Source organism: Choloepus didactylus, chromosome X (genome assembly GCF_015220235.1).
Source record: "Choloepus didactylus isolate mChoDid1 chromosome X, mChoDid1.pri, whole genome shotgun sequence".
NCBI classification, from domain to species: domain Eukaryota; kingdom Metazoa; phylum Chordata; class Mammalia; order Pilosa; family Megalonychidae; genus Choloepus; species Choloepus didactylus.
In genome coordinates this window covers 146,347,873-146,357,890 of record NC_051334.1, presented here as the reverse complement: position 1 = coordinate 146,357,890, position 10,018 = coordinate 146,347,873, and the positions used below count along the sequence as shown (strand labels likewise).

General features: G+C 36.5%; 1 protein-coding gene across 1 annotated transcript; it reads left to right on the top strand.

Annotated features, from left to right (window-relative positions):
• Positions 1–2,056: 2,056 nt before the first annotated feature.
• On the top strand, positions 2,057–9,626 carry LOC119522385 (actin-related protein T2-like). Its single transcript, XM_037820895.1, has 2 exons — positions 2,057–2,082; positions 8,474–9,626. Exons 1-2 carry the CDS (start codon positions 2,057–2,059, stop codon positions 9,624–9,626), a joined length of 1,179 nt encoding a protein of 392 aa, XP_037676823.1.
• Positions 9,627–10,018: the final 392 nt, after the last annotated feature.

Genomic DNA, 10,018 nt, shown 5'->3' with positions numbered 1-10,018 from the left:
TTCCTCTGAAGTTTGTAGGGATTTGACGATGGCTTACTAGCAATCCATGGTATCCTTTGGCTTGTGGCATAATCTCATCCTCATGTTTGTTTTCTCTGGATGTATTCAATTCTTCCATTATTATAAATACACCAGTCACATTGTATTAGTGTCTCCTCAATCCAGTTTAGCCTCATCATAACTAATTTCTTCTTCTAAGATCTTGTTTACAAATAGAATCATGTTCATGGAATTGGGGGTTGGCACTTGAACATATCTTTATTGAAGGGACAAAATGCACTACTTCACAAGCTGTAAAGCTAAGCTATTGATTTAATATCTTCTTTTTAAATGTGAGCATTTACAGCTATCAACAGTCCTCTGAGCACTGTTTTCCCTGCATCTTGTAAGTTTTATTATGTTGTGTTTTGTTTTCATTAATCTCCAAATATTTTCTAATTTTGTTGTGATTTCTCTTTGACCCATTAGTTGTTTAAGAGTGAATTGTGTAATTTTCACATATAGATGGATTTTCAAGTTTTCATTGTGTTATTGATTTTTAAATTTCATTACATTTTTGTAGGAAGAAAGGTACTGTTATGATTTAAATCCTTTTAAAATTTTTGAGACGTATTTTGTGGTCTAATATATTGTCTATCCTGGACAATGTTCCATGCACATTGAGAAAATAACATGTATTATTCTGTTTTTGTGTAGAAAATTATAGATATGTTCTGGGCCCAAGTAGTTTGTAGCATAATTATCCCAATATCTGCCTTTTAATTGGATAGTTTAATAATTTACATTTAAAGTATTGATAGGGAAAGATTTACTTTGACCCTTCTTTTGTTTTCTAAATGTCATATATTTTTAGGTTCCTTAATTCCTCCTTTACTTCCTTCATTGTTTCTTTATTGATTTACTCTTATCTTTGTGGTTCCCTTCTCTTTTCCATTTACATATGTTTTTGGTTATTTTTTACTGGTTTTTAATACTGTTGTCAAACTGGAGAAGGGGTGGGGAAAGGCTAACTAAAATGCCCCAGAGCAGCTCTCATGCTGTGCTTTAGCCATCTTTTATTTTGGAGGGAGGGTAGATCAACAATATCTTGGTTGCTGTAAACTTTGTCTATTTTCCAGAGTTCCAAGAAAGTTGATTCTGACAATTGTTGCTCATTTTTTTTCCATTTTTCTGTGGAGGGATGTGTCCTTCTAATTCTCTCCTCTTCTATTTTCACTGATGTCACTATTAGAGTGTTTTGATTTCTAGTATTTTGCTTTCATTTCTTCTTAGTGTTTTCTTCTCTCTGTTTTCTACACCCATCTGTTCTCATACACTGTATAATTTTCCATTATAGTCCTTAATATATTAGTTGTAGTTATTTACATTCTCTGACAATTTTCAAGTCTGTGTCATATCTGAGTTTGTTTTGATGGCCTTTTGTTACTATTTTTTCATTGCTTTTTGTATGCATTGTAGTTTTTGTTGTTGCAAGCCAGACATGTTATATCTAATAATAGGAACTTAAGAGAACAGATGTTTAATGGAGGGATTTACTAATATGGCTTGGAGTTGGGCTGTGTTTAATGCTTTTTTGTATTTGCAGGTGCCACAAATTTCAAATTCCTCTTGTGTTACTTTTTTGTTTGTTCTCTTGGTTTTCGACTTCCCTAAGTACTCCTCTTCAGAGAGTATTTTAATCCTGTAGCTCTTTCAGTGCTAGTCCACTATTATTATACTGGAGTTCTGTTTGGGTGGTGGTAAGTTTTGGAGGAGTGGAAGACTTCAATTATCTAATGATAAAATTTCACTGTTTTAGTGGCCCTGTGTCTCTTGGCTGTAATCTTCAGCACATGCTTTTCTTCAGAGTATAGCCTCCACCACCTTTCATGATACAGGAGTCTACATGGTACTTGAATGGGAACAATGCCCTTTCTCCTGTTGGTATAAGGCTCTGGTAAAGCCTTTTTCCCTGTAGAGTAGCTCTTTACTATGGAGAAGGCCCTATGCATATGACAAATTATTTCTTCTCTTCCTCTGCCAGAGCCAAGAAGAGGGTCTTTCTCATACCTCCACCATGAGGATCTGGTGGTATTCATCCAGGTAAAGCCCACAAAAGTTTGGGCATATTAGTATACAATCACACTAAAAAATTTGTCAAAATTATCACTAAATTGCTTCCACTGGTTCATGCCTACAGTGTCTTTTGTTCCAAGCAAACAAATATCAGAGTCACCCTCTGGATTTTCTTGTTACTCCAGATTTTGTTATGCTTGTTTTGCAACTTCAGTTCTCTTATGGGATCAAGAAAAGTCAATAATTTTCCATTTGTTAGGCCTGTGTGTGTGTGTGTGTGTGTGTGTGTGTGTGTGTGTGTGCTTTAAGGATATGAGTGATAACTTCCAACCTCTTTATGCTTCAGAACTGATTCTGGAAATTCCACATATGTGTTTGTCATGCCGTTTCTCCTCACTGCTTCTCTTGTAGTGCTAACTTCATATTTGTTAGAACACTTGATATACTCCCTCAGATCAATGTGGTTGTGTCAATTTTTAAACACCAGTTCTTCTATGTGTATTGCCACAATGTAATGAATAGATTCCTCATCATATTTTTTTCAGCTTTATATTTCTTCATGGTTGGGGTGCATGCCTGGTACCATTATTCATGCATTAGCAGACTACATTTCCTTTGTGACTTGGTAGCTTCTACCACATTGCACTTTTGTCTACCTCTCTCTTCTCTATTCTACATAAACTCCAAGTTTGGGAGTGGCTGAGGTCCTCTTTTCATCTGTAGTCTCCGTTTGTGTAAATGTATCCATTCATGTGGCTTTAAATACAATCTATATCTTTTAGACTATGAAAATTTTACCTTACCCCCAAGATATCCGCTGAGTTACTGATTAGCATATACTACTACTTACTTGATATCTTCATTTGGAGGTCTCAAATAATACAAAATTTTGTTTTCAAACAAAATTATTGTTTACTAGCTTCAGTTTTAATTCTCCATTAATATTTTTTGCATCAGTAAGTGGCTTGGATATTTCTCCAAGTTTTCAACTATAAAACTTTCCAGTTATTCTTGACACTTTACTATACATCACTCTTCACATGCACTCTATCAGCAAGTACTGTGAGTTCTGCCACTACTGTATATATTCTCATCTCCAATAACTCAACCTTTTCTAAACTGAAATATATATCCTTCCATCATATCTTCCTACATTTTTATCCCCCCATAATGCATTTGAAAACAAAATACAGTTTGTATTAAAAAAAAAAACTTGGATTGTGTTTTCCAACCTTTCTAAAAATCCTTAAGTGGATTCCTATTATACGTAGGAGAAAATTGATAACATTTTCATGTCCCACAAGGCCTTATAAGAGTTGTACTTTTTAAAATTTTTAACTGCACTAATTCCACTACCTCCCTCATTTATTTATTTACTTCTGGTTACTGTATGTCTAGTGATGGTAAATTAAAACTAAGTGGATATGGGATGAAAATAAACAGCATCTCTAACCATTATTATGAGAAAGGCTTCCCTGTATATCTATATCTCTTATTAGATTATAAACTGGTTAACTTACATGCAACATATAGAAAAATTACAAACACCTATTTGGAACACAATTTATGTTTGGAATGAATGCAAAAAGTAACAGACAAAATTCTAATTTTAATAGATAATGTATAGGTGATAAAATTCAGTGTGCGTGTATTTTATAACTATACTACCACTTCTATTATTTAACAATTACTAGGTAAGAGAAATTAATGAAACATTACAAGGTAACATAATAAAAGACAGTATTATTGGAGAGGAAGAGTCACTATTTTAATTTGATGTATATTATATATCACATAACAAATGAAGCAGAGTAAATAAAACATTAAAAGAAGATTAGAGCATGGTGTATTTATTAGAAAAATATATGAAAATAAATAACTTAGTGAATTATAAAGCCTACATATGTGCATGATACTTCTAGCTATAGGAGATAGAGGAGTAAACAAAACATTTAAACTTCCTTTTCTCTTGGATGTTACATTATAGAGGGAGGAAAAAGACAACAACACAGAAACAAAAACTCAGATTACAAAGTAACAACTATCCTATATTTCTTGGGATTGAAAGGAATACCAGGACATGGGACTTTCAGTCCTAACACTAGGAAAGTCTCAGGCAAATTGAGTTGAGTTTGTCACATCTGGTAGTAATAAGTAACAAGGAGACTATCAGGGTAAGGGGGATAACTCAAGGGTGATGAAGAATCAACCCTATGATAAGGTATGTCAATATTTGATAAAAGTAAGGAATTGAGTCATGGAGGTAAATTCTATGTGTGTGTGTGTAAATATGTGTGTATGTGCATGTGTATCAATAAGCAAAATTAGAAACTACAATGGAGGAAATATCCAATTTCTCATTGGTAATGTGAAATATCCTTTTCACATTACCAAGCAAAATACAATCACCAAGGAATAAACAAAAATTTTAAAGATGTGTCGGATTATCACAGCACAGACAAATACTGTTCTGTATATTGTTTATAAAGATATAATCCACATACCATAAAATATGTATCTTTTATAGATTCAGCCATTACCCTTCTCAATAGATACCCAGAAGACCTGAAAGCAGTGACATGAACAGACATTCACACACTGATGTTCATAGTGATACTATTCACAATTGCCAAGAGATGGAAGCAACCCAAGTGTCCTTTAACAGACAAGTGGGTATTCTATCCATGTGATATGTGATATACACATATGATAGAATACCATGCAGCAGAAACATGAAATGAGGTCCTGAAACATACAAGAACATGGATGAACTTTGAAGACATAATGTTGAGTGAAATAAATCAGACACAAAAGGAGAGATATTTTATGTTATCACTAATACAAACTCTGAACAATGTAAAATCAGTGTCTTATAATGTAGAGCATAGTGGAACTAGAGATAGACAGAAGCTAATGAAGGGGGTGTGATTACCTAACATATACAGAAATGCTAATGAGGGTGAACTTAAAGATGTGGGAACTGACAGAGGTGATAATAGTTCATTAATGGGATTATAAGTATTAGTGCTACATTGAAGGTGAACATGATTGAAAGGGGTTGTTTAGAGGTACCTATATCACAAATTAGCACTGAAAATATAAATAAATGCTTGCATGATCTACTTCTAATGTATCACACTGGTACAAGGAGATAACAGAATGGTATATGGGAAAAACTACCTATTGCATACTATAAACTATATTTAATAGGAACACCTTACCAGTACCAAACCAATACTAAGGAGAAATTACAAGGTCTTATAAGAGCTTTGGGGTGTTTTGTGTAATGATAATTCTTTAAAATTTGAGAGTGATGATAATGTGAGACATTGTTTATCTTGGACAGAATATGTGTCATGTGAAATTAGAAACCCCCTACTTGCTTTAGAGAAATTTATGACTGTAAAGGGAAGGCTAACCTACATATAATAATGCCTAGGATCACCTCCAAAGAACTGCTTTTTTTGCTCAGATGTGGCCTTTCTCTCTCTAAGCCCAATTCTTCAAATACATTCTTTACTTTCCTCCTTATGTGGAACATGATGCCTGGGGGAATGAGTCTCCCTGGTGACATGGGACATGACTCCCAGGAATGAGCCTGACCCTAGAATTGAGGAATTGAAAATGCCTTTTTGGCCAAAAGGGGGAAAACAATGTTTCAATGGCTAAGCAGTTTCAAATACAGTTGAGACGCAGTCCAGGAGGTTACTCTTACGCAAGCTCCAGCTAGATATTCCAAATGCCCACAATATGCCTAGCCATAATCAACAGTATTCCTGAAAATAGTAAATAACACCTAGGTCCCTATCTGAGACTCTATAAAAGTTCCACTCACTAAGTTTACTTTTCAGAAACTTAAATCCCCCAGAGTGTTCTGTGCAAAATAAGTCCCAAAACCTAGAGGCAGCAGCATCTTCAAAAATAGAATATAACAAGTGTTGACAAATATGATGAGAAATAGAGATCCTCATACACTGCTTATGGAATGAAAAATGGTGTAATAGCTTTGGAAAACATTCTGGCCAATCCTCAAATGATTAAATATAAAGATATCATATGATCCCAAAATTTCATTTCTAGGTATATACCCAAGTGGAAGGAAATCATATGTCCATGCAGAAAATTCTATACAAACACTTCTACCAGTATGATTCAAAATAGGCAAAATGTAGAAACAATCCAATGTGCATCCACTGATTAATGGATAATTTAAATGTGTTATAACATCACAATGGAATATATTAGACCATAAAAGGGAATTAAATATAGATACATGCTACAATATTGACGGACTGTGCAACACTATATTAAGTGAAAGAAGCCAGTCACAAAAGGTCACATGTTATATGATCCCTTTCATATGAAATGTCCAGAACCACAAGCCAAGGAATAGCAAGGATTGGCAGGCACCACCAGAAGTCAGGAGAGGGTCATGTAACAGTTTCCTCATTGCAGAATACAATGGGAACAAAGCCTCCTGAAAGCTTGATTTTAGACTTCTCATTTACAGAACTGTGATACAATAAATTTCAGCTGTTTTAAGCTTCCCATTTTTTGCTACTTTGTTATTGTTGTCCTAAGAAACTAATACACCTTCCAAGACCATTCAATGAAGAAAGAGTATTATTTTCAAGAAATGGTGCTATTGTGCTGTGATAAATGGATGGCAATATGGAAAGAATGATGTTGGACCCTTACTTCAGAATGCATACAAAATTTATCCAGAATGCATTGTAGACATAAATACATGATCTAAAACTACAAACTCTTAGAAGAAAATATAGGGGTAAATATTCATAATCTCAGACTTTGCAATGGATTCTCAGCTATGATACAAAATGCTTGAGCCACAAAAGATACAATCAATCAATTATACTTTATCAAATTACTTTTTTAATATAAAGGATAATGCCAAGAAAGTGAAAAGACAACCTACAGAATGGGAGAAAATATTTGAGAATAATACACCTGAGAGTGATGTTTATCTAAAATATGCAAAGGACTCATATCTCATTAATTAAAAGGCAAAATACACAATTTAAAAGTAGCAAAGGTATATGAATAGACATTTCTCCAAAGAAGATATAAAAATGGTGTGTAAGTGCATAAAAAGAAGCTCAACATCATTAATCATCAAGGAAATGCAAGTCAAAACCACAATGAGATACCACTTCACACCAACTTGTATGTCTGTAATCAAAAAGTCAGCTAATACCTGTGTTGGCAAAGATGTGCAAATATGGGAGCCTTCATATACTGTGTATAGGAATGTGCTGTGGTGCAGCCACTTTGAGAAACACTTACATTCCACTTGCAGGAACATACAGAAGAGAAATGAAAACATATGTCTGCACAAAAACTTGTACATAAATGTTTCTAGCAGCATTACTCAAAATAGCTGTAAGGTGTAAACAACCCAAATGTCAATCAACTACTAATGAATGGATAAACAAAAGGTGTTATATATAAGCAATGGAATATTAATCATGCACAAAAAGTAAAAAGGTGCTAAATCATGGATGAACCTTGAAAACAATAAGCCAGGTGAAGGAAGTGAAACACAAAAGGCTACATATTGTATATTCCATTTATATGAAAAATCCAGATGAGGTAAATCTATAGAGACAGTAAGTAGATTAGTGGTTGTTTAAGCCTGGGGAAGAAGGGGTCATGGGGACATGATGGCTAAAGTGTATGGGGTTTCTTTTAGAGGTGGCATAAATAGCCTAAATTTGTATTTTGTGATGATTGCTCACATCTGTGAATGTACTAAATACCATTGAATTATCCATTTACATCTGTAAATTATATATGTGAATTATAAGTAAACAATGTTGTTAAAAACTGTACCAATAAAAATGAATATTCTGACTGCTCTAATGGGTTGGGGCATAACCATGCTGACATGGACCTGAGTCTGGTGTTTAGTTCTTTGCCTTAGCAAAGGGAAGAATATATTTGTTATCTCCCAAACAGCAGCTCAACCAAGCAGAGAAGCCAGTACTCTGTGACAGGGCCATAGTTGGGCTGCTTCACTTGGTTCTAAGGCTTCAGGTTCATGGGTTTATCCCCCTGCCCATAGATATGACTTGCTTTCCTCTGTTTCAGGCCACATCAAGCAGGAAGAGCCCCACCCCTTAATGTCCCACTGATGCTGACTGGGGACAATTGTTGTCTTGGATAAATTATTACATATGGGAAAATTGTCTCTGAAAGGGGCTCAGCAGGCCCTGGGCCACCAGAACATATTCATGGGTTGAAGATGGGGGGATCTCAGGGATTGGGGGAAGCCTAATAGCTCTGTCTGGGAGATAAGCTGTGAACTGCGGAATCCTGTGACTTCAAAACTTCCATAAGTAACCCTGGTAACTCTGGTGTCACAAAGTAGCCTGAGTGTTCTGTCTCTACTTTGATGAAGTTCAGAAGTGTATACTGCAGACATTTTTAATCCACATGTATTAGATACTCCAGCTGTGATTTTTGACAATGGGTCAGGACTCTGCAAAGCAGGTTTATCTGGAGAGATTGGACCCCATCATGTCATCAGCACAGTTGTGGGGCATCCTAAATTCAGCACACCTTCAGCAGGAGCCAATCAGAAGTACTTCATGGGAGATTCAGCTATATTCAAGCATGAGTACTTACATTTGCACTATCCCATTGAACGTGGCCTGGTCATGGGGTGGGATGACATGGAGAAACTCTGGAAGCATGTTTTTGATTGGCTGCTGGGAGTAAAACCTAGTCATCATCCAGTGCTGATGACTGAGCCCTCCTTAAACCCAAGGGAGAATAGAGAGAAGATGACAGAATTAATGTTTGAGACCTTCAATGTTCCTGCCTTCTACCTGTCCAACCAGGCAGTGGTAGCACTTTATGCTTCTGCTTGTGTCACAGGCCTGGTGGTAGACAGTGGGGATAGGGTCACCTGCACTGTCCCCATCTATGAGGGTCATTCTCTGCCTCATGCTGTCACCAAGCTTGCTGTGGCAGGGAGGGATATCACAGAGCACCTCACGCGGCTCCTCCTTGCTGGCGGGTGTAACTTCCCTTGCATGTTTGACAAGGCCTTGGTGGATGACATCAAACAGAAGTTGTGCTATGTGGCAGTGGAGCCAGAGAACGAGCTATGCAAGAGGCCACAGGATATTCTAAGAGAATACAAGCTGCCAGATGGGAATGTCATCCACATTGGGGACCAGCTGTTTCAGGCACCTGAAGTTCTATTTGCACCTGATCAGCTGGGCATCCACAACCCAGGTCTCTCAAAAATGGTCTCCAGCACCATCATGAAGTGTGACACTGACATCCATGCCACACTTTTTGCCGAGATTGTGCTGTCTGGGGGCACCACTCTCTTCCCTGAGCTTGAGGAACGACTCATGAAAGAGCTGGAGCAGCTGGCTGCCAAAGGGATCCCCATCAAGATCACAGCTCCTCCTGACAGGTGTTTCTCCACATGGATAGGTGCATCCATTGTGACCTCTCTGAGCAGTTTCAAGCAGATGTGGGTCACTTATGAAGATTTCAAGGAGTTTGGGAAATCTGTGGTTCAGAGAAGATGCTTTTAAAGACTCAGAACACAGAGAACAAATAGAACCAACAGATCCCAGGAACACCTGAGGGAGAAGTAAAGTTGCTAGTCTTATTTCAGCATGATGTCCAATAAAAGCATTTTGCCATTTATGATTTCAGTTCACTTTTGTTGGCTTAAGACTAATATGTGACTCTGATAGTGAATCTTTTTTAAGTGGCTCTATTCCACATCCACCATAAATCTCTTAAGTTGTTTTCTCATGATAACATTGGGTTAGGAGTTGAGGCTGTGTCAACCTGCAGATTTTATAGTAAAATCAGGTGCCTGGGCCTCATGCCCAGAGACTTGATTCAATAGTGGCCCTGTATGCTTTATTTAAAATGCATCTTATGTAGTTCTAATATACCAGGTGCCCAGGAGAAAGAG